The sequence below is a fragment of the Ostreococcus lucimarinus genome, chromosome 13 (genome assembly GCF_000092065.1).
Source record: "Ostreococcus lucimarinus CCE9901 chromosome 13, complete sequence".
In the NCBI taxonomy this organism is placed as follows: Eukaryota; Viridiplantae; Chlorophyta; class Mamiellophyceae; order Mamiellales; family Bathycoccaceae; genus Ostreococcus; species Ostreococcus sp. 'lucimarinus'.
The window spans coordinates 89,430-111,452 of NC_009367.1; the positions used below are offsets into that span (position 1 = coordinate 89,430).

Below are 22,023 nucleotides of genomic sequence, written 5' to 3' on the forward strand. Positions count from 1 at the left end.
CGTGGGACGGCGCGTGGTGGTGCGGGCGACGATGGGGGGGGGGTGCGAGGCGAGGTCGCGGCGAACGGGGGCGATCGAGACGGCGGCGATCGAGGACGCGGCGACGGCGATCGAGGATGCGCATTTCGTCGATTTTCCAGTCGTTTTCGCGAGCGTCGACGGCGGAGGACGACGAATGGCGATTGGGGGGGATGGTGAGCTCGTTTTGGCGCTCGCGAGCGTGGTGGCGCTGGCGTTGGTGAACGCGGCGTTGAAGGCGGTTCGCGGCGCGCGATTCGCGGGCGAAGTCGCGAACGACGACGCGCCGGCGAGTGCGGAGAGCGTTCCGTGGCAAGAGCTCGTGGGCGAAATGAACGCCTTGAAAGTGAAACAAATCGTGCGCGAACAGCGGGAGCGTGCCGCGCATCTTGCGCCGACGGCGGAGTGGACGGTGACGGCCAAATCGCCGGCGCTGGATTACTTTGCGCCGCGAACGAACACGCGCGATTTGGTGTTTGACTTCTTGACTTCGCACCCGTTTTCCATCGCACCCAAACACGTCGATCGTGAGTGGGATTCCGACGCAGACAGTTGCGACGGCAACGACGCCGTACCGTGGCTCTCCACACATGGCCTCGAGACGTCGGACGTCGATTCGGCGATGGAGTACGACTTGTTCGGCACTGCTTTTCATCCGGGTGCGGATTTCTCGATGACCATTCGAGGTCACGGTCCACCACCCGTCGCTCGAAAAGTAATGTCTGACATTGCGTCGTGCAGGCACTTCACTGATATGGATTTAAAATTCTTCGAGGATAAACACGAAGAATGAGCGAGTCGAGCGCGAGCGACGGCGTGGCGCCGAAACGCGCGGCGACGTCCTGACGCCTGTTTTCTTTCGCCGAAGACAAAGTATGTGTATGATATGTATTACAACACGCGAGCACTAGTTATGTTTCAATGAGTAATCATCCATCGCGACTCACTTCTTCGACGTGAACGGGTTGGAGAAAGAATTAAACGCGTTCTTCAGAGCGCTTGTATCGATGGTCGGCATCGCGAATCCGCTCGACGAAGCGCCGCCCGAAGGTTCTTCTGCTTCCTTTACTGTTACCGACGGCAACGTGAGCGCGCAATACGCCGCCTCTCGAGCGGCGATCAAAGCTTTGACTTCGTCCGCCTCTTGCTGATGACGCACCACCACTTTTTCAAACGCCGATTTGGCGGCTAAATATTCCTTTTCAAACCGCATCAAATCGTCCCGCTTCTTCGACATCTTCGTCTCGATCTCGTGAATTTTCGATGGTTCGAGAACGGCGCCGTCGCTAGTCTTTGTGCCGACGACGAAAATTTCGAACTCAAACTTGCACTTGTCGAAAAAGTTGTCGCCGTACACTCCGAACACGTGCTCTCCCGGCGATATGCTCACGCACTCCCTCGGCGTCCAATTATCGAGCGCGTGGAACATCGCCAAATCTCGCGATTCCAATTTGCTCATCTTTATCAACTCGAATGGTTCGTAGTTGTAACTCTTGTGCCCCGTGAAGTAAAATCCCGCGTGCGACCGCTTCGGCTTGACGGAATCAAACTTCGCGCTCACCTCTTGTAACGAAAGCTCCAGTCCCCCATCCCCGTTCGACGCGCGATCAAACTTTAAAAGCTTAAACTTATCCCCGCTCGGCGACGTCGCGCTCACCACCACCCCTCGCCTCACGTCTTCCTCGCTGAGCGCGCATCGAAACAATCGAATCTCTCCCTTTCTCGCGCTCTCGCTCAATTTACACCCCATCGTCGCGTCCACCACGCCGCCGGTCGTTTCTCCTCGTCGCACCGCCTCCAGCGCTTTCACCGGCACCGCCGTCTTGATGTTCACGCCCAACGAACTGATGACGCTCGCCACGAGCGTGTTCGCGAAGCCAACCTCGCTGATGTCGATCTCCGTCTCCAGCGCGTCGCGCGCGTCCTCGCCTTCGACGCCTCCGCTCGCATCGTACGCCGCGCGTCGCTCGGCGTCGCCGAGGATCTTGTACGCCATCGCGACGCGCTTGAACGCGCGCGAATCACCGTCGTTCTTGTCGGGATGCGTCGCGAGCGCCATGCGTCGGTACGCGGATTTCACGCGCGCCGCGTCGATGGACGCGCGCTCGGCGGCGTCGAGACCGAGCGCGGCGTACGCATCGAACGGTGGGGTCGCGGCGGGGGCGTCGTCGGAGGGCGACATCGCGGACGCGGCGACGAGTGCGGCGCGCGCGCGGGCGCGGGCGCGGGGCTACGGGTCGTATGGTATAACATCAATTCTCGCGCGACGCGACGACGTGTCGCTTCTGGTCTTGTTTCTCGCGAATGAACTCGCGAATATCTTTCCCAGTGCCTAATTTCACGACGACGCCGTCCTCCATGTACGCCGCGCCGTCCGCGAACTCTAACTCTTCTAACCGGTGCGTCACCCAAAGCGCGGTGACGCGACCGTCGCTCTCGTCCACGGCGCGGCGCACCGCCTCTATCACCCCTCGCTGATCGGCCTCGTCTAAAAATGTCGTCAACTCGTCTAACAGCAACAGCTCGGGCTCCTCCACGAGCGCGCCCGCGATGGCGACGCGTTGTTTCTGCCCCCCGCTCAGCGTCGCCACCTGTCGCTCAAACGCGTCGTCGTCCGTTAAATTCACCGTTCGCAGCGCTCGCACGACGCGTTCGCGGACGTCGTCTTCGCTCAGAGTGTGATCATTGCCCAATCCAAACCCGACGTCCGCGCCGACGGTCGGCATGATGACTTGATGATCGGGATTTTGAAACACGAACGCCTTGCGCTCGGGCGCCTCGAGCGCGCCCGCGTCCGTCTTCACCAGTCCCGCCAGCGCTCGCAGCAGCGTGCTCTTACCGCACCCGTTCGGGCCGAGCAGCATGAACAACGTGCCTCGAGGCACGCGCAGGGACGCGCCGCGGAGCGCGCGGACGACGCCGTCGGCGTCACCGCGCGGAAACGTGACGCAGGCTTGGTTCACGTCGACGCCCCACGGCGACGCCGACGACGACGCCGACGACGCGCGCGGGATCGCGACGACGCGGGCGCGACGTCGAGGATGTCGTCGTCGCGACGTGGACGACGCGCGCGGTCGAGCGGACGCGGACGACGCCGCGGCGCGCATCGGCGCGGAGGCGGCGTGTGCGGCGCGCGGCGGCGAGGAGGCGAGGCGAACGCGTCGATTTAAAAGTCTACCGAGACGCACTGCTATCGATACCGGGCGAGTGTCATCACACGTGCGTCTCCGAAGCCGCGATGTTCGGGGCGTGCGCGCTGGCGACGTCGCCCAGGGCGTCGGTGTCGTCGTCTGGGGTCGAGCCGCGGCGAGCGCGACGGCTTCGCACGAGCGCGGGCGCCTTGGGGACGACGGCGGATTTCGCCGCGGGTTCAGCCTTCTTGGCGGCGTCTTTGCCTGATTTCGACGCACGTTTCGTCGGTGACGCGGGCTCGGTGACTTCGTCGCCGTCGGCGGTGTCTTTTTCGAATCTATCGCCATCTTGGGTTCTGTGCCAACGCATGAGTTGGTCGGCGAGACGGGATTCGCGAGCGCGGTCTTCGGCGACGCCGACTTCGTCTTGAACGCACGCGCCGACGGCGTCTTGTAAGGCGCCCATGACGCGCTGAGCGTCGCTATGACGAATCACCGCGAGCTTAGCTTTGGCGATCGCGGTGTTTCGCTCTTCATCGCTCATTTTTTCGAGCGAGCTCGGGTCGTTCGGCGTCGGCGGTTCGAGCAACGGCTCGAGCGTGTTCAAGTACGAGCGCAAGTTGGGCATCACCGTCTCTCGCACGACCTTGGGACCGAGAGCGTGCAAGCCTCGAATCGCGCCGTAGTGCGTGGTCATTGGTTTGGTATCCAATAACGCCCGCAACAACGTGCGCGTGATCCTAGGTCGAATGCTTGGATAGGCGTCGCCGAACTTGCCGCAAATGAACGCCATGGTGTACGCCGCGTCGTCTCGCAGCGACCAGTGGTCTTCGTCCAAATTTTGACATAAACGCTTCGCCACCACGCACGTCACCACGCTCGGCATGAGCTGGTGTAAATACAGCTCCACGTTTATGTCGGGGTTGGAAATTAACGCCCGAATCATCTGAATCAACACTCGCAACCGCGGCAAATCCCTCAGGTTTTGCGTCGTCTCCTCGGTGATGAACTGCGTAAAGTAAGGCATCAAATTGTGCAGACCGACGTCCGCGCTCAGCGATCGCAGCGCGGTGGAGAGCAATTCAACTTCACGGTCGCTCGCATCGGCGCGTCCAGCCTGTCGAATCAGCGCCGTGACCTTGTCGAAATAAAACTGCAATTCCCGGCTCAGCGTGTGCGACACCACGGGTAACAATCCTCCCGCGTCCGGATCCCCACCATTCTCTTTCGCCCCCATCGCTCGCGGCCGCGGCCGTTTCATCCCACGCGGAGGTTCGATCGCCACCGGTTCCGCCGCGGGCACCATCGGGTTCTCTGGAATCATCGGCTGCACTCCCTCCACCGCCAACCAGTGCGGCACCAAGTTCACCTCGATCGGCGGTCTCGGCAACTTCCTCGTCAGCAATTCCCGCATGTCGATCTCTCGGTCCTCCACGTAAAACACATCCGGATCCTCGCGCGTCTGTTTATATTCATAATCGCTCGTTCCCGCCCCGAATCCATACAGCGGTTCGCAATTTCTCAATCGCAGCGCCGCGTTGACGTCCTGCGCGCGTTCGATCGACGTCGTCGTCGTCCGATTCGTCAGTCCGTCGTCCATCGGTCCATCCCGCGTCGATCGCGCGCGCGTCTCGTCATCGTCGTCGTTCGCATCGCGTCTTCGCGCGCGTCTTCGCGCGCACCTCGGCCGAGAGCGTCGTTCGTTTCGACGCCCGCATGCATTTCATCGCGTCTTGAAACACCTGTCGCAGCCGGTACTCGCAATCGCTCGCCAGCGCGCGCGCGGCGTCGGCGTCCACGGGCGGCGCGCCGATCGTCGCCGCGATCGCGCGCACGGAATCGACGTGCACGCGGCTCGGCGCGCTCATCGTCGACGATCGATTCGATTCGCGGCGCGATGTGACGCGCACTCGTCGTGGTTTTCGCGACACAGCGCGACGCGGCGGCGCGCGGGATGGGCGCGCGAGACGCGGCGTCGCCCGTGCGCTCGCTCGACGTCGCGCGCGCGCGCGCGACGTGGACGGCGCTGGACGAGGCGATTCGAGGCGACGCCGGCGCGTGGACGTTCGACGACGACGACGACGACGCGCGCGCGACGACGAGCGGACGCGAAGAGCGCGACGCCGGTGATGCGATTCGCGCGCTCGGGTACGCGATCGTGCCGCGATGCGCGAACCGAGCGCTGGCGAGGCGAGTGGCGACGCTCGCGCGCGGGTTGGCGGCGCGAGGCCTGGATCCGACGTACGTTTTCGTGTACGAGGACGCGTGGACGCTGTTGCGAACGATAGAAACGGCGTGCAAAAGTCGAGGATGCTTTGGTGGGTTAATCATGAATTACGACGTGCTGGCGTGGTGCGTGGATCCGGTGAGCGATGGGGAGGCGACGACGGCGTTTTGTCCGCACCGGGATCGACAGCCGGACGACTCGCCGGGATCGTTTTCGGAGAATGGGGACGCGAAGTACGCCACAGCGTGGGTCGCGTTGGCGAATGATGCGACGCCGGAGAATTCGTGTTTGTACTGCGTGCCGAGACCGCACGATCCGGGTTATTACGACGGCGATGATGACGACGCGAACGCGAAGGATCCCTTGAGCGTGGCCTTGGACTCAAAAAAAGCGTTTCAATACGTTCGCGCGTTGCCGTGTAAAGCGGGCGATGGCGTGGTTTTCACCCATCGGTTGATACATTGGGGATCGATAGGCGAGGGGCGCGAGGACAGGCCGAGGATTAACATCAGTTTTGGATTCGCCTGCGAAAGCTTTGAACCGGCGTACCTGACGAGTCGCTCGCGCGTGCCCAGTTTCGACGAACGACTTGCCCTCGTCGCAGGGCAGTTGATATGCTATCACGAAAGGTTTCCACCGAACGCGAAAGAACTTGGTGTGTTGAAGAAGCTATTCGACGGCATGAAGTCGAGCTTCGACGACGCGTACGTTCGAAAGGTGAATAAAGAATTCGCAAACGCCGCGCTGCGCGGCGAGAACGACGACGAGGTCGAAGAAGACGCGCTCGACGCCATGCTCGACGCCGCCGATGATTTTGACGACGATTTTGATGATTTTGAAGATGGCGTCGAAGGTGATGCGTACGGACGAGTCGCCGACGGAGATGACGCTCTGGCGAAACGATCGAAAAGGAAGTGATAGTCGATTGAGAGGACGAGCGTGTGTTGGATAGCGCGTGTAATGAATAGATTTCGGCGTCTTTGTAACTGTGAAATTATTACAACGACGCGTGTCACACTTGACTGTGGGAGTGTCACGTCTACGCGAGACGCAAAACGAGGTCTTGAATTGATTGATGCGCGTCGAAAAACAACGCAAAGGGCTTTTCGTCGACGCCCGAAGGCGTCAGTGGAAAGCTCGTCTGAACGGATGAACTTGGTTTGAAAATGTCGGCTTTTAAAACTCGCCTCATCTTCTCCATCCGATTGCGGGCAGCGCTCGAACCAGTCTGGTTCGACGTCTCGCCCAAAGGGTGCGTCGACGCGAAAGCGTTCGCGCCGACTCGTCTTGGTTTGTTGTACAACAGAAAGAATTTGTTTTCACACTCGACCGGCGTTGAGCTTGGCCATGAGCGTCTGAAAACTACCACCACTAGTCTCCGGCGCCGTCGGGTAAGGAGGCGCGACGGGAAACGGCTGAGCGGGTTGGGGTTGCACTCCGAAGAGCGTATTGAGTTTTTGCTGCACGCCTTGCGGCGGCGGCGGCGCCGCGTAATGAGACGGCGCCATCATCGGCGGTGGCGACGGATGCGCGTCACCGTTGGCGCTGTTCAAAATGTTGTTGAACAACGCGTGTCCCTTGGCTTGCTGCGGCGCGGCCGCAGGCTTCACCCCGAGTAAGTTTTTCAATCCCGCCGCGCTCGCTTGAGGGCGCGGCGTCGCGACGTCCAGTCGCGGCGGAGCGCTCGAAGACGCCACGCGCGGCGAGTTGGTCGGCGCTATATCTTTCAAAAACGATGGCATCGGTAACTGATCCGCCGCCGGCGCGTTTTGAAAAGACGCCTGCGCCCAACGTTCGTCGTTCGTCGCGGTTTTCACCTTGCCCTTCGACTTCTTCCCGCTTCCATCCGCCGCCAACACCGCGGCTTGCTGCTCCGGCGTCAGCGCCGGCTGTTGAGGTTCACACACTTGATTCGCTCGCACTCTCGGATCGATTAAACCCACCGTTTTCGGCGCCGGCACCGCTTTCGGTTTCGGTCTCCGTTCCTTCGTCTTCGCCTTCGTCGGCTCCTCGTTCCCGCGAACCTTCGGCGTCGGCACCGCCGTCATCTTCCTCTCCCTCGGCTTCGCCTCGACCTCGACGTTCGTCTCGCGCACCACCGCATCGACCGCGCTCGTCCCGTCCTCGAAATCAAACGGCACCAACTCTCGCTCGAACGATCGCTTCGCCTTGACCACGTCGCCGTCCTTCTCGAACCCTCGCGTCGTCCCCTCGCCCCTTCCCGCGCCCCCCCTCGTCGCCGGATTCGCGCTCGCCGCGATCAGCGCCGCGATCATGTCCTCCCCCTCTCCCGCGAACGTCCCATCGACGTCGATCGTCCGCGCGCGTCCCTCCGCGCCCGTCATCGTCGCCGCGCGAATCGCGATCGATTCGCACGATTCTCGCGTCCTCTCCGCCTCGGGTCGCGTCGTACGCCTCGCGCGTCGCGTCGACCGCGCGCGGCGTCGCCGTCTCGCCCTCGCGCGTCGCCTCGCGCGCGCGCGTTCGTCGCGTCGGTCGCGCCGCGCGTCCAGATCTGACGCCGCGGTGCCGTCGCGCCTCGATCGTCCCGCGGGTTCGCGCGCGTCGCGTCGAACCTCGCGTCGAGGTTCGATCGCGATCGTCGATCGACGCGCCGTCGATGGATTAAAAACTTGATTTCGGCGTTCGCGTCGCGCGCGGACGGCGCACTCGCGCGCGCGGCGCGCCGACGCGCCATGCGCGCGCGGCGCGCGACGGCGCCGACGACGGCGCTGACGACGGCGCTCGCGCTCGCGTCGCTCGCGTCGCGCGCCGTCGCGTCGAGCGCGCGCTTCGGGCGCGAACGACTCGTGATGCAGACGACGCTGGGCGACGTGACGCTGGCGCTGTACGATCACGACGACGCCGCGCGCGCGACGGCGGCGCACGTGCTCGAGGCGTTTGAGCTGGGACTGTACGACACGAATCACTTCTTTCGCGTGGACGCGGGATTCGTGGCGCAGATCGCGGATTGCGCGGGGGGGCGACGCGCGGCGATGAGCGAGCGGCAGCGCGAGCTCGCGACGAGGACGGTGCGAGGAGAATTCGACGCGTCGGTGAAACACGCGCGAGGGAAGCTGTCGATGGCGAGGTGGAGCGATCCGGACAGCGCGACGAGCAGCTTTAGCGTGATGTTGGGGACGGCGCCGCACCTGGACGGGGAGTACGCGGTGTTCGGCGAGATGGTGGAGGGCGAGGAGACTTTGCGGAAGATCGAAGCGGTGGAAACGACGAAGAGTGGGATATTCGTGATGCCGAAGGAGAGGATTGAGATTTTATCGACGTATGTACTGCGCGAGGGCGCGAATTCGGGGGAAGAGGGCGAACGCGCGTCGACGACGACGACGGGCTCGGCGGGCGACGCGGAAGAGCTGCGCGAGTGTCGCGTTCGGGCGGATTCTCTGGCGAAGGAATTGCACGAAATTCGCGAGAGACGACTTCCCGGAAATTGATCTAGATTGTTACACTATTTGTACCCAAAGACTCGACTAAGCGCTACTTCCAGACGCCCGTCAGCGCGTGGCGCGCGACGAAGGCGAACGCGCACGAAAGAAACTGAAACGCCAACAGACGCGCGCACAAGACGCGCTCGGTGCAAGGACCGAAGAGGCGCAAGAATAAAGTCACGAGATTCATGTTGTATCTCGTCTCTGTCGCCATCGATGGATGCAAAAGCCCCGTCTTGGGATCGAAAATGGGCAGACGGTGACGCGGACAGTGCACGATCTTGAAGAGCTGCGGCGTGCTGTACACAAAGTTGAGCACTTGTGGAAGAAAGAACAACAGCAACGTTTCGCTGAAGTGCCCGAGCGTGCCCACGACGCCGAGCGTCATACCCGCGAAGTACGTGTACGTGTCTCCGACGAATATTTTCGACGGATACCAATTGTGCCGCAACAACGCCAGCGTCGTGGCGAAGAATGGCAGCGTCAAAAAAATGCTAAACAAGTGCGCGCCGGCGGTCACCGGCTCCGTGGACGGATCGTTCGCTAACGACAACACGTTGAGTAACAAAATCGCACCGGCGATGATCAACGATTGCCCCGCCTCGAGCCCGTTCAATCCGGCGTGGATGTTGATCGAGTTGGAGCAAAACACCACCAAAAGCCACATGTAGCACAGATACAGCGGCCCGACGTCGATCGATCGAACGCCCGCCGGTAACTCTAGCAACGCGCGAACGGGCGATGGTATGAGCACCGTCGTACCACCGCTGTAGGACAACAAAAGCGGCAGCGCCGCGAATCCCGGCATGACAATCTTCACTCGCCAAGGCAAATCCAGCACGTCGTCCACGAAGCCCAAGAAGATCATAAATCCGACGCACGCCAACGCGCTGTTCTGCTCGAGCGCCCACGCGTTCGTCCCGCTCGCGCTCTGCCCGAACCACCATCGAATACCCCTCTGGCACAACTGCTGCATCGTCAGCGCCACCGCGTACGCGCATCCGGCCGCTAACCCCCCGCTCTCCGGCACGCGTCGCTCGCCGAGCGCCGTTCCTTTTTTATTCAAGTCGTACCCGCTCATATTCCTCGCCAGCGTCTTCGCCCCGACCGTCGGCAGCAATCGCATCGTCAACGCGTACGCTCCCCACGACACGATCGCCGCGCTCGCGACGCACGCGCGCGCGCCCGCGTCGCTCGCTCGCGCCGCGCTCGCCGCCGCCGCCGCCGCCGGCGCCGACGCCAGCGCCCCCAGCGCGCGCGCGTCCGCGTCCCGCCTCGCGTCCCACGTCCCGCCCGCATCGCTCTCGCGCGCCCGCGACTTCTTCCGCGTCGTCTTCGCGCCTCCGCGTCCATCGTCGCGCGCGCGTCGCGTCGTCGTCGTCATCGTCGTCGTCCAATCGCGTCGTCGATTACGATTCCAATCGCGCCTTCTCCCGCGTCGCGCGCGCGCGCAGGCGCTCGGCGTCCCGCGCGACGCCCTCGCGCAGGCGCCTTCGCTCGTCCACCTGCGATTCGTGCACCGCGCGCACGCCCAGGGCGGTTCCCAGGACGACGACGACGACGAACGCGTTCACCGCGCGCGTCATCGAGTGCCGCGCAGCGCGTCGCGCCGCGCGCGTCGGACGCCGATCGCGATGCGCGCGCCGACGCGCGCGCCGCCGACGACGACGCCGACGACGACGTGCGCGACGCGCGACGCGGCGACGGCGGAACCGCCGCGATTGAAGATTCTCAGCCTGCACGGCTTTCGAACGTCGCGCGAAATCTTCGACGCGCAGGCGCGCGTCGCGCGCTGGCGCGAAGACTACGAAGACGTCGCGCGATTTCACGCCATCGACGCGCCGCACGAGGGCGCGGGCGCGGCGACGGCGGAGGTGAGGGCGTTCTTCGGGGAGGACGCGCGCTCGCGAGAGTGGTGGAACGCGACGACGGGACGCGACGGAAAGACGACGTATCGAGGGATCGAGGCGTCGCTGCGGGAGATCGAGCGGGCGTGCGAGGAGGATGGACCGTATGATGGCGTGCTGGGGTTCAGTCAGGGGGCGACGCTGGCGGCGATCGCGCTGGCGACGCCGGAATTGGCGGAGCGGTTCGCGTTCGGGATTTTGGTGTCGGGAATGCGGGCGCGCGCGGAGGAGACGAAGGGGTGTGATTACGGTGCGATAGCGGTGCCGACGCTGCACGTGGTCGGGTTGAAGGATGATGTGATGCCGAAAGCGATGAGCGCGGGGCTGTACGACGCGATGACGTCGTCGGAGAGAACGCGAGAGACGCACGACGGCGGGCATCGCCTGCCGAGAGTCAACGTCGACGGGACGCCGATTTTGCGCGATTTCTTAGCCGCGAGATTAGCGGCGCGCGAGAACTCGAAACTGTGAGTTTCGCTATGTTAAACGCTAGTAGTCTAGATGTGCTATGGACGCTTCGCTTTGAGCGCGTCCCACGGAAGCGCGAACGCGCTCGGCGTTTTCACGGGCGGGAACAGTACTTCTTTGATGTTCCCCCAAATCCCGACGTCGTACTTATTTCTCGTCATCTCGCCCCAATCGATTTGTTCATCGCCGCTTCCGCCCGCGCGCTCGCCCTTCATCGTCTCCACGGATTCGCGCACGAGCTCCCACTTGAAGGTTTCGTTCGTCGTCACGTTTTTCGCGGCGAGCCACACGTTGTAGCCCAAGAAAACCGACAACAGCACGAAGACGAGCGCGCAAAACACGCCGAGCGTCACCGCGGGGGCGTAGTGGTACACCACAAATCTATAAAGCAGCGCCTTGTCGTTCCCGAGCGTCGCGCGCGCGCCCGAGGGCGTCTCGTGCTGGAACCTTAACGACCAACAGTCTCGGCGCGTCATGGAACGCCGCACCGCGTGCGCGCACGCCAACGTCACGTACCCCACCAACACGAGCTGCGCGAATAAAAACAGCAAAAACCACCTCAAATTATTCGCCCCGATCGTGTTATTCACCCACACGCAGAAGTGATCGAACCTCGCCACGCGCCGCTCCGTCGTCGTGCACCACTTCGATCGCGCCGGCGCGTCCTTCCCCGTCGTCCGACATCGTTTCCTGTGATACACGATTTCATCGTACGCGTACGCCTTCAAATACTCTTCGTTGTTCTCTCTCGTGATGGTTCCGGGCTCGCTGCAGCACACCAACGCCCACGTCGCGCACGCGAACGCGAACGCCGCGCTCGTCGCCGCCGTCCACCCGCGCGCGTCGCCGCCGTCCAACAGCCGCTTCTCCACCCCCTCGACGAAGCTCGCGTGACCACCGATCGCGAGCGTCAGATACACGATTTGACCGAGCGGATTCGGCCGATCGAGCGCGTCGAAACACGCGCTGGCGACCGCGGCGCCGCGTTTTCGGTCGCACACCGCGATGGTCACCAGCGCCGTCGCGACGCGCGGCGCGGCGTCGCCGAGCGCGCGATGCGCGCGTCCCAGCGCCGAGCGCTCGAACCGCTTCGTCGGACCGAGCACGACGACGGCGACGCACGCGAGCGGCGCGAGCGCGAGCGCGAGCGCGCGCGTCATTCGTCACCGCGCGCGCGTGTGCGGCGCATGCGCGCGCGACCGCGCGCGACGCTCGCGGCGGCGCCGGCGACCCGCGCGCGACGGTTCGAGCGCGCGCGTCCCGACGGCGCGCGCGCGAGGGCGCGTCCCGCGAGGGCGCCGCGCGCGCGGGATTCCGATTCGATGGCGGCACCGCGCCGACCGGTGCTCTTGCTCGACGTCGACGGCGTGCTGAATCGCACGGCGACGGCGAAACAGATCGCGCTGGACGAAGACTTGATCGCGCTGCTGCGGGACGTCGCGGAGCGGTCGGCGTGCGAGGTGGTGCTGACGACGTACTGGCGGTACTTTGAGGTGCGGCGGCGACGCGAACGAAGGCGGCGACGCGAGACTTTCGAGACGCGGCGAACGGCGGTGAAGGACGACGCGACGAAGACGAGAGGACTGACGACGACGACGATGACGATGGATTTCGTGAAATCCAGGAATACTTGGCGTACGCGTTCGAACGGCACGGATTGCCGAAGGGCGCGGTGGCGGGGCGAACGGCGGGCGAACCGCACCGGAGCGACTCGGTCGCGCACGACTCGAAGGTTCCGGAACTTCGCGTGCTGGAGATCGAGCGGTACATGCGAGAGACGCACGGTGAGGACGAGACCGCGTGGCCGCCGTTCGCCGTGGTGGACGATAAGGAGGTGGTGAGCGCGGAGCATCGTTGGCGAGGACGGTTCGTGCGCACGAAGCACGACGTCGGCTTGACGAAAGCGCAGGCGGACGCGTTGATCGACATCTTGTCGCGTTGATATCGCACCGACGCGTCGCGCCGATTCGTGATTTATTTATTCATTGGTCGTATCGTGTCATCTCTAAAGTTGTAATTACTACAGCTGTACAACTTCTATATTACCTTCACCGGGAAAGCGCCTCTGAGCGCGGCGGTGGCGAAAGCGATTGTCGCCGAGGTCTAGACGCTCGAGCTACTACTCTCGCCTCGGCTAAGCCTGTCTCCATGTTAGATACCGTCAGATTCAGGAGTGTCTCGAGCTGAGCAGTGACTTCGCTGAGTCGCTCGTTCGTTTCCGCCAACGCAGCTGTTTGCTTTGCCTGTGAAGATGTTATTTTACGATCGAGGGGCACGAGGCGATTGGTGAGTTCGTCTACGCGGGTTTGCAACCGTTGAAGAGGATTCTCTGTGGATGTAGTATCCCACCCAGCCGCCGCAGCGGTGATCACGGGCGCTCGTGCGCTTGTCACGGGCGTCTGCGGCGGTGCTCCGTCTGTCGACGCCTTGTTAGCTCCCTTGCGCGGCGCCGTCATCGCCTTGCCCGTCGCCGCTTGTAGCGCTGTCGCCATCAAACTTGGCGGTCCAGAAGATTCATTTGTGACTACGTCTTCGATGTTCCCGTGATCGAGCAAAGAATTCAATTTCCGATGCATCTCGGTCAGGGAGTACGCCAGGCGCCAATGAAACACGTCCACGGCGCGAGCCGTGTAACTCATCGGATCTCTCTCGCGTAATACTTTGTGGAAAATTCCTTGAACACCACGCTCAACGAGGAGTCGGTGGAGTGACACCCTATGAATCATGCCTCTGAAACGTTTCTGAATGACAACTGCCGCCTTCGTCTTCTGCTCGAGGATTTTCGGATCGTCCAAACCTTCTCCGTCGTCTCCGTAAATTATTCGCAACTTTTGTAAATAAAACGCAGGACGTGCGCTGACTTCGCGTGATAAATCTGCGTCTAAGCCATACTTCTTCAAAGCGGTGTATGCTTTGGTATACGCGATTATTTCGCCTCTAAAAATAATCTTGATACCTTTGAGACGGAAGAACTTTTTCGTCGCGGGGAATGGCGCGAGCGACTCGTGAAAATCTTCGCGTTCGAGGGTGTAGATGTTCGCGTACGTCAACGCCTGTGCGCCGTAGAGCAGCGTATCGGATGAGTACAACGCCTCCTCTGCGATAGTTTTCCCAGACATTTTTATCAATCCATCGACTTGAACGACACCACGGCGAATGAGGAAAATGGTTGACACTGCATCACCGGGTCTGAACAACGTCTCCTCTGGCGGAAACGTGTGCTCGACGACACGAGTCGACAAGTGAATGACCAGTGGCTCAGGGCAGTGTTTGAAAAAGTCGATATTACGTATCCACGTATTCATGCGCATAGTGCACTCAGATCGCAATGCCGGCGACATTTTGTCGAGCAATCTTCTGTACACGTCGGCGTCGGCGCCATCGAGTTGATACTTGAAATACTCTCGTAAGCGAACGCGCAAATCCTGGGGAAAACCGTGATCAATTAGGAATCCATTCAAGTCCCGCATCACGCCTTGGAACTTGTTCACCTTTTCGTTCCTCGTGGCGATGACGTTCGACACAGCCCCCACGATGTAACCGTACTCAAACGCGCCGATGAGCATGGCCATGATGACGTACACTCGCTCTCCAGTCGTTACTGGAACGATGTCTCCGTAACCGATGGTGGAGATGGTCATCGTGGACCAGTATAGCGCCGCAAGATACAGCCTCAACGAGCCGACGATCTCTCGCGGCTCACCCCCGTCGGGACCGATGACCAAATCTCCGAACTCTGTGGATCGCGTCCAAGAGTACTTCGTCCCTTCCAAATCTTCAACCAAGCCGAATCCACACGCGAGCCAATGCGCAAACATGATTGCCGTCAAGCCAAACTTCATGAGCTCTAATAATGAGTAATCGATGGTGTAAACCAATTCCAGCCGCTTGTAAATTCGGTTCACTCGTAAAATCCGCACGAGTTTGACGAGACGCAGAAGACGCAACGTCCTCAGAATACTGAGCTGCGCCAACGCGCTCGAGCCGACGCCCAAATACATGGCGTCGAACGGAATCGCCGACAAAAAGTCTATGACAAACCACTTTTTGAGATACGTTCGGGCGACGTACGCCTGATTGTAAACCAAGTGCCCAGTGCGGTGATGAGGCGTGGCGATGAAAAAGTTCAACACGAGGTCGGTGACAAAGCAAGCCGTCACGAACTGGTTGATGTAAAACAACGCGTTGAAACTCGGGGTATAGAAACCGACTTCCATCGGAGTCACGATGGCGGTGTAACACAACAAAGCCATCATCACCGCCTCCCACTTTTGCAGAACGGGCTTTTGCGGCGACAACACCGCACGACTCTTCTTGTATCGAGCGCTCTGTTTCTTTCGAATCCGCAAAGTCTGCTGGCGATTCTCGCTCTTCTTTTTGCTCGTAGACTTTGAACCTTTCTCCGAAGACGAGCTAAAAATACTGCTGCTTACGGATCCGGTCTTCGCGTCGAGCGTCAAGCACGCCGCCGCCTCCGCCCGCATCAAATCCAACGCCGTCAGCGCGTGCGCGTGTCCCGCGCCCCGATCACTATCTCGCAAGCTCTGTCGTCCGTGTCGCCATCGCGAATACGCCTCATTCGCGTTCTCTGACGCAGATCCTTCATCGGTGTCGCTCGGCGAGCGGCGCCCGTTCCCCTCGCGTCCCCGTCCGTTCGCCGTCCGCCACGCCGCGTCCGCGTCCGCGTCCGCGTCGCCCATCGATCGTCCGGAGCGCATCACCGCGTCCATCGCTTCGAAGCCGTCGGCGTCGTCGTCGTCGTCGCGCGCGTCGCGTCGGTCCATCGCGCGTCACGGTTGGAATCGAACGACTCGATGCGAACGCGCGAATCGTCGACGCGCGTCGCGCGCGCGCGCGCGGGCGACGCCGGCGCGGTCGCGGGACGCGCGCGCACCACGGGTAGTCGTCGGGACGCGCGCGGTGCGCGCGCGGCGACGCGACGTCGCGGAGTGTCGTCTTTGACCACCGCGGCCTTTCGAGGCGAATGCACCGGCACGCACCGGCGCGACTGCGGGCGAGAGGAAATGCGAGAGGAAGTGCGAGAGACGCGGCGTTACAAGGGTCGCGCTATCCACGCTTTGCGCCGCAAAAGGCGCAAAATTTCGCCGCGGGCTTGTCGAAGCCGACGCCGCAGGAGATACAAAACTTTGCGCCGCGAGACGCGCCGGCGGTGGCGCGTCCGATGCCGGGCGCGAGCGTCTCGCAGTCGGCGCCGAGAGGAGTCTGATCGAGGAATTCGGGCTCTGGGATGCCTCGGGTGTCGCAAACGCGACAGGCGAATAAGGAACCGGCATCCATGCGACCGGGCTCGGCGCGCGTGGTGACAAAGAGTGTGTCGAGTTCGGGGCCGCCGAGCGTGACGGAGGTGGGCGCCTTGACGGGGAGCTCGACGACGAGGTCGACGGCGCCTTGCGGGGTGATGCGAATGACTTGACCGGCGCCGGAAATCGCAGCCCACAAGTTACCGTCTTCGTCGCACTGCGCGCCATCGGGTCCGCCGCTCATCGAGCTCGGGAGCTCGTAGAGAAGGCGACGATTGGACGGTCCGACGCGAGAGTCGTAGTCGAACTGGTAAATTTTCCGCGTCGGTGTATCGCAGAAAAACATCGTCGTTCCCGATCTCGAGAAGCAAATGCAGTTGCTGCACCTGAATTTGTAGTCCAGAATTTCTTCCAACTCGCCTCCGTTTCCGGGCAGGCGCCATAATCCGCCGATGGGCGCCGCGTCAACGCGGTGGGCGTTGTTGTACGAACCGATGACAAAGGAGCCGGCTCGGTCGACTCGCCCGTCGTTCGGGCGCGTGTTCAATCCAGGTTCGAACTCGCTCAAGAGCTTCAACTTCTTCGTCGACGGGTCGAATGCGTGGAGTCCAGACTCTAAACCGAGGAGCAAGGTGCCGTTAGACCGAAGCGCGACGCAGCCGAGCGTCTCTCCGAAGTTGTTTCGTGTGGGCGCCGACTTCAAGTCCCACGAAAACAACGTACCGCTCGGTGCGTCGACCCAGTAAAGGGTCTGACGTTCTTGCGACCATATCGGAGACTCGCCGAGTTGCATGCCGCAAGGAACGACTTCTTCGGCCCAGAGCTTTTGCGGTCCTACGGGGGATTCGTCAAAGTTGAAGATTCTGCCAAACTGCTCGGCGTTGAGCGAGGCCCCGCCGACGAGGCAACCATCGACGTCCGGCGCCTGCATGAGCTCATCCACCGTTTCTGGCTTCACGCTACCACCGTACTGAATTTGAATTTTCGCCGCCACGGATTCGCCGTAATTCGTTCGGAACCATTGGCGAATGCCCGCGTGAACTGACTGGGCGATCGCCGGCGTCGCCGTTAATCCCGTGCCGATGGCCCACACGGGCTCGTACGCGATGATAACCTTGGACATTTCATCCGCTTCTACACCGCTGAGCGCCGCGCTGAGTTGCCTGTTGCAGACCTTTTTCGCCTCACCTCGTTCGTACTCTTCCTTCGTTTCGCCGATGCACAGTACCGCGGTCATGCCGCAGTCGAGCGTCTTTCGAGTCTTGAGTCGCGTCATCTCATCCGTCTCCCCGAAAAGTTCTCGGCGTTCAGAGTGCCCGATGAGCACGTGCGTGCACCCCACGCTCTTCGCCATTTCCGCGCTCATCTCCCCCGTGAACGCACCCGAGGCTTCGAAGTAAATATTCTGAGCCCCCACGGCGACGCCGCTTCCCTCCAACTACGTTTAGGATAACGTTAACGTTCGCGTCAGTCCATCGTCCGAGTTCGCGCGCGCGCCCGCGCTTCGACTCATCCCGCGCGAGTCCGCGTAACTATGACTATGAATTTCAAAAGCAGCAGCCCCGGTAGAGGACCGGCTTCAATTCTCAACAATGTGTAAAGTCTCTTCATCCTCGCTCGATTCGGATAGAATCGCGTTCCTTCGTCGCGTCGCGCGTTCGCTTCGTTCGTACCGTTCTCGCCACCTCAGCCGCAAACGGCGCCGGCGGACACACAAAAACCTCTGTTTTACTCTTATTCGTCCCGATTCCACCGTCTCGCGCCGCCGCGCCGACCAACGCCGCCAACGTCCTCGCCTCGTCCAGCGTCTTCGGGTTGAGCTTCCAATTCCCCGCCATGACCGCGTTTCTCTTCCCTCGCCCGCTCTCATCGCGCGCGCCGACCTCCGCGCGCACGCTCGCCATCGCCATGGACCTTTCGAGCGCATCGATCGCCTCCGCGCGCTCCCCCGGCGCTCTCAGCGCGTCATCTTTCGTCGCCGCCGGCGATTCTCGGCGGCGGTTGAATCGATCGAACACGCCCGCGCGCGTCGTCGCGCGTCGACCCCGTCGCGCCGCGCGCGTCGTCGCCGCGCTCGCGCCCGCGCTTCGCCCGCGCATCGCGCTCTGCCGCGCGCCGAGCATCGCGACGTCGCGCGCGCGCGTCGTCGTGTGTCGAGCGCGGTCGCCAGTGCGCGACGCGACGCGCGATGCGCGCGGCGCGCGCGCGGACCGGCGCGATCGGCGCGCGCGCGACGCGGCGCGCGTCGTCGACGCGCGCGCGTCGCGACGCGGCGCGCATCGGCGCGTCCGCGGCGTCGAAATCATCGTCGCCGTCGTCCGAGAGGGACGACATCGGCGCGGACGGCGCCGGCGTCGCCGTCGTCGGCGTCGGCGCGCGCGGGTGCGCGCTCGTCGACGCGCTCGTCGACGCCAGAGCGCTGCCGAGGGCGGAGATGTGGGCGATGCACGCGGACGAGGACGCGCTCGAGCGCTCGCGCGCGGCGAACCGGTGGCGGTTGCCGCCGGCGAACGTCGAGGCGACGACGACGGCGATCGAGGGCAACGCGGCGAGCGCGGCGAGAGCGGTGATGGCGATGGGAGCGCCGAGGGTGATGGTGGTCGTGTGCGCGGGAGGGGAGGCGGTGGAGAGCGCGACGGCGTTTACGCGATGGGCGACGCGGGAGAAGAACGCGCGAGCGAAGAAGAAACGGTTTTTTGGATTCAAGGGAGCGAATCGCGCGCCGGAGGGTGAGATCATGATCGCGGGGGTGATCGAACCGTTCACGTTCGAGGGAAGGCGGAAGCAACGCGGGTGCGATGAGTTTTTGAGAGCGTGCGCGGAGCCGGGGGCGTGCGACGCGGCGCTGACGGTGTCGCAGTCCGAGCTGTTGAAGAACGGAGAGGATGGAATGTCCGTGCAAGACGCGACGTCGATCGCGGATGCGTCTTTGTTGTACGCCGTGCTGAGCGCGGTGGAATCGCTCCGATCGAGCTGCTGGAGCTCGGGCGGGGAACGCGACGCGAGCGACGTCGACGCGTGGACGCCTCAAATCGAAAAGGGTGGGCGTCTTCGGGCGAAGGTGAACGATGTCATGTCGTCTCACGGTGGTGGGTGCGGCGTCGCGCACGTAGGTCGCGGTGTCGCCGATGTGCCGACGTACGGAAGCGCGGACGAGGCGATCGCCGCCGCCGCGCGCGCCGCCATCGCGACGGCGGCGCGGCAGAGTCCTTTTCTGGCTCCCGGGCGCTTCGACACCGCTCGATTGGTCATCTGCACCGTGAAGCACGGCAACGCGTTTGGACCGCTCGCGCGCGCGACGATTTCTCAAGCGCTGAGTGAACTCACGAGTGCGGAACAATTCATTTCAATCGCGAATCCAGACAAGAGAGGCTCGACCGAAGTGGAAGTGACCCTGCTCACCGTCACCGACGCCGAAACGGCGGCGGCACCGGCGCCGGAATCAAAGACCGTTCCCGTCGTGTCCGAGGACCCACTGCATAAGTCGAATCCGATGCTGTTCGTGCCTGGATACGTTGCCGGCGAAGAGCAGACAAAGCGTAAGACGACGAAGCTTTCGCGGGACGATTTGAAAAATTTCGGTAACGACGACACGCAAGCGATTGTCGCCACGGAAGAGCGCGCCGTAATTTTCACCTCCGATCAACTCGCGACGACTGCCGTCATCGCACCGGAAGTAACCGGCGCTGAGCGCTCTTCACGCTCCGCTGCGCTTCCTCTCCCGCGCGACTTCGCCACCAAGCAAGTCACCGTGCGCGTCAGCGAACCGCGGATGGACGAGTCTGGTAACGTCATCGGCTACAAGACGTTGCAAGGCGAGGAACCGGACAAAAAGTCTTCACCGGTCAAAACTCTGTTTGGGTGGCGACCCGACAAACCCAAAAAGCAAGAAAAATCTGAACTCTCCAGGCGCGCGCTCGGCATGCTCGAACAAGACGGGAAAAGAAGAGGAGCCGCCGTTCGAATGGAATTCGCCAACACCTCCGTCTACGAAGGCGAATGGGCGGACGGAAAACGCGAGGGTGTCGGTCGTCAAGTATTTGCGGACGGTGATTGGTACGAGGGGAATTGGTTTGCAGATCTCCCGGACGGGAAAGGGAAGCTTAGCTTCAAGACGGGAGAAAACAGCTTCTTTGAAGGCATGTTCAACGCGGGCGTGCCGGATGGCCCGGGTAAGCTCGTGCGCACATCGGGCGACGAGCTCGTCGGCATGTGGCGCGACGGTGCGTACGTGGACGAGGAGAATTAGGCAGCGCGCTCTGTATGTAATTACACGGTATTATTCTGACACGACTCAAAACTTTTCAAGTCGGCGATCGGCGCACACGTCTGTGAGCGTGCGCAGAACGTTGGGGCGAGCCAAGATGACGCTCCCGACATCGGACTTGGAGAACTCCAAAACCCAAACGTTTCCATCGCCTTCGTACGGCGCCATGACCGTCGCTCGACGCTCTTCGCCAGTCATGAGCGCGATTTCGCCGAAGAAATCGCCCGCGAGCATGGTGGCCACTTGCAACGGTTCGCCTCGATTCTTCGCCGCGTCCGTCACGACGACGTGCATTTTCCCTAATACGACGACAAACATCGAGGTACCGCGCTCGCCTTGACGCACCACGCGCGCACCACGTCTCACGAAGCAACATTTCGAGCCGTCGAGCATGTCGCCGATGGACAAATCGTCGAGCGTGCCGAACAGCTTCGGCGCCGTCGCGCGCAAATGCGACAACCACTTCTGCCGCGACCACTTCCGCGGATCCTCCGCCTTACCCATAGACGACGAAGGCGACAGCGTCTTCTTCTTTTCAAACTTCGAAACCGTATTCGCCGCCGTCGACGCTTCCACCTCCGGCCCGACGCGTCCCAACCGCGGCAGCGACGCCGCGAATTCATTCTCCTCGTTCGCTATTTCACCGTAATTCACCGTCGCCGCGGGCGCGCGCGCGTGCGTCTGCTGTCGTCGCGCCGTCGGCGATTCCGACCGCGACGGCGGCGCGCTCAAACGTTTCTCTCTCGCTCGTCGCCCCTCGTCGTCGTCCGCCGCCGCCTCCTCGCGCGTCTCGCGCGTCCCCTTCCCGACCACCGCCGTCGTCCCCGCGCTCGCGCCCCGCGCCAATCGCACCGTCAGCGCCTCGATCTTCGCGCTCTGGTCGTCGATCGCCGTCGTCACGTCGTTCACCACCGCGTCGTAAATCTTCGGCACGCTTCGCGAAATCCAAGCCAACTTCCCATTCATCCTGATCTGCGTCTCCTGCATCGCCGTCAGCGTCTCCAACACCGCGCGCTGCGCGTCCATCGACGTCTCGCGTCGCCTCGCGTCGTCGTCGTCGTCGCGGCGCGTCGTCGTCGTCGCGCGCGCGCGCGCGTCGCCGTCGAACGCGGCGCCGTGGATCGCCGTCTTCGTCGCCGCCTCGCGCGCGCGATCGCGCACGGCGCGACGACGATCGAGGGCGAGGGCGTCGTCGCCGTCGAGGGCGTCGTCGAGGGCGATCGCGGCGTCGGCGCGCATCGCGCGCGCGGCGACGCGTCGCGACGTGTCGCGATGCGTCGCGATTCTCTCGTGGTTGT

At 62.7% G+C, this 22,023-nt stretch overlaps 17 protein-coding genes across 17 annotated transcripts; 6 read left to right on the top strand and 11 right to left on the bottom strand.

The window, feature by feature from the left end:
* Positions 1-31: 31 nt before the first annotated feature.
* On the top strand, positions 32-811 carry OSTLU_17757 (predicted protein; the record flags this gene model as incomplete). Its single annotated transcript, XM_001420864.1, has 1 exon — positions 32-811. One exon carries the CDS (start codon positions 32-34, stop codon positions 809-811), a length of 780 nt encoding a protein of 259 aa, XP_001420901.1.
* A 288-nt stretch (positions 812-1,099) lies between these two features.
* Positions 1,100-2,098, bottom strand: OSTLU_3910 (predicted protein; the record flags this gene model as incomplete). Its single annotated transcript, XM_001421009.1, has 1 exon — positions 1,100-2,098. A coding segment is annotated over one exon (999 nt), but the record flags the coding sequence as incomplete, so codon positions are not given.
* Positions 2,099-2,309: 211 nt separating this feature from the next.
* OSTLU_6635 (ABC(ATP-binding) family transporter: cobalt ion) lies at positions 2,310-2,933 on the bottom strand (the record flags this gene model as incomplete). The annotated part of the gene is made up of 1 exon (XM_001421010.1): positions 2,310-2,933. A coding segment is annotated over one exon (624 nt), but the record flags the coding sequence as incomplete, so codon positions are not given.
* Positions 2,934-3,732: 799 nt separating this feature from the next.
* OSTLU_41510 (predicted protein) lies at positions 3,733-5,017 on the bottom strand (the record flags this gene model as incomplete). The annotated part of the gene is made up of 2 exons (XM_001421011.1): positions 3,733-4,695; positions 4,832-5,017. Coding segments are annotated over 2 exons (1,149 nt in total), but the record flags the coding sequence as incomplete, so codon positions are not given.
* An 86-nt stretch (positions 5,018-5,103) lies between these two features.
* OSTLU_17761 (predicted protein) lies at positions 5,104-6,294 on the top strand (the record flags this gene model as incomplete). Its single annotated transcript, XM_001420865.1, has 1 exon — positions 5,104-6,294. One exon carries the CDS (start codon positions 5,104-5,106, stop codon positions 6,292-6,294), a length of 1,191 nt encoding a protein of 396 aa, XP_001420902.1.
* Positions 6,295-6,695: 401 nt separating this feature from the next.
* On the bottom strand, positions 6,696-7,721 carry OSTLU_17762 (predicted protein; the record flags this gene model as incomplete). Its single annotated transcript, XM_001421012.1, has 1 exon — positions 6,696-7,721. The coding sequence occupies one exon, from the start codon at positions 7,719-7,721 to the stop codon at positions 6,696-6,698; it is 1,026 nt and encodes a 341-aa protein (XP_001421049.1).
* Positions 7,722-8,183: 462 nt separating this feature from the next.
* OSTLU_7826 (predicted protein) lies at positions 8,184-8,663 on the top strand (the record flags this gene model as incomplete). Its single annotated transcript, XM_001420866.1, has 1 exon — positions 8,184-8,663. A coding segment is annotated over one exon (480 nt), but the record flags the coding sequence as incomplete, so codon positions are not given.
* Positions 8,664-8,871: 208 nt separating this feature from the next.
* OSTLU_17763 (predicted protein) lies at positions 8,872-9,948 on the bottom strand (the record flags this gene model as incomplete). Its single annotated transcript, XM_001421013.1, has 1 exon — positions 8,872-9,948. The coding sequence occupies one exon, from the start codon at positions 9,946-9,948 to the stop codon at positions 8,872-8,874; it is 1,077 nt and encodes a 358-aa protein (XP_001421050.1).
* A 283-nt stretch (positions 9,949-10,231) lies between these two features.
* OSTLU_27034 (predicted protein) lies at positions 10,232-10,408 on the bottom strand (the record flags this gene model as incomplete). Its single annotated transcript, XM_001421014.1, has 1 exon — positions 10,232-10,408. The coding sequence occupies one exon, from the start codon at positions 10,406-10,408 to the stop codon at positions 10,232-10,234; it is 177 nt and encodes a 58-aa protein (XP_001421051.1).
* A 48-nt stretch (positions 10,409-10,456) lies between these two features.
* On the top strand, positions 10,457-11,200 carry OSTLU_27035 (predicted protein; the record flags this gene model as incomplete). The annotated part of the gene is made up of 1 exon (XM_001420867.1): positions 10,457-11,200. One exon carries the CDS (start codon positions 10,457-10,459, stop codon positions 11,198-11,200), a length of 744 nt encoding a protein of 247 aa, XP_001420904.1.
* A 35-nt stretch (positions 11,201-11,235) lies between these two features.
* On the bottom strand, positions 11,236-12,357 carry OSTLU_17764 (predicted protein; the record flags this gene model as incomplete). The annotated part of the gene is made up of 1 exon (XM_001421015.1): positions 11,236-12,357. One exon carries the CDS (start codon positions 12,355-12,357, stop codon positions 11,236-11,238), a length of 1,122 nt encoding a protein of 373 aa, XP_001421052.1.
* Positions 12,358-12,519: 162 nt separating this feature from the next.
* Positions 12,520-13,139, top strand: OSTLU_27037 (predicted protein; the record flags this gene model as incomplete). The annotated part of the gene is made up of 2 exons (XM_001420868.1): positions 12,520-12,690; positions 12,822-13,139. 2 exons carry the CDS (start codon positions 12,520-12,522, stop codon positions 13,137-13,139), a joined length of 489 nt encoding a protein of 162 aa, XP_001420905.1.
* A 106-nt stretch (positions 13,140-13,245) lies between these two features.
* On the bottom strand, positions 13,246-15,453 carry OSTLU_17765 (VIC family transporter: potassium ion channel, potassium voltage-gated channel, subfamily H (Eag-related); the record flags this gene model as incomplete). Its single annotated transcript, XM_001421016.1, has 1 exon — positions 13,246-15,453. One exon carries the CDS (start codon positions 15,451-15,453, stop codon positions 13,246-13,248), a length of 2,208 nt encoding a protein of 735 aa, XP_001421053.1.
* Positions 15,454-16,264: 811 nt separating this feature from the next.
* Positions 16,265-17,251, bottom strand: OSTLU_41751 (predicted protein; the record flags this gene model as incomplete). The annotated part of the gene is made up of 1 exon (XM_001421017.1): positions 16,265-17,251. One exon carries the CDS (start codon positions 17,249-17,251, stop codon positions 16,265-16,267), a length of 987 nt encoding a protein of 328 aa, XP_001421054.1.
* A 75-nt stretch (positions 17,252-17,326) lies between these two features.
* Positions 17,327-18,296, bottom strand: OSTLU_7124 (predicted protein; the record flags this gene model as incomplete). The annotated part of the gene is made up of 2 exons (XM_001421018.1): positions 17,327-17,896; positions 18,132-18,296. Coding segments are annotated over 2 exons (735 nt in total), but the record flags the coding sequence as incomplete, so codon positions are not given.
* Positions 18,297-18,646: 350 nt separating this feature from the next.
* OSTLU_93578 (predicted protein) lies at positions 18,647-20,707 on the top strand (the record flags this gene model as incomplete). Its single annotated transcript, XM_001420869.1, has 1 exon — positions 18,647-20,707. The coding sequence occupies one exon, from the start codon at positions 18,647-18,649 to the stop codon at positions 20,705-20,707; it is 2,061 nt and encodes a 686-aa protein (XP_001420906.1).
* Positions 20,708-20,749: 42 nt separating this feature from the next.
* OSTLU_25387 (predicted protein) lies at positions 20,750-21,985 on the bottom strand. The gene has a single exon (XM_001421019.1). The coding sequence runs from the start codon at positions 21,962-21,964 to the stop codon at positions 20,753-20,755; it is 1,212 nt and encodes a 403-aa protein (XP_001421056.1). The 5' UTR covers positions 21,965-21,985; the 3' UTR covers positions 20,750-20,752.
* Between the last annotated feature and the right edge of the window lie 38 nt (positions 21,986-22,023).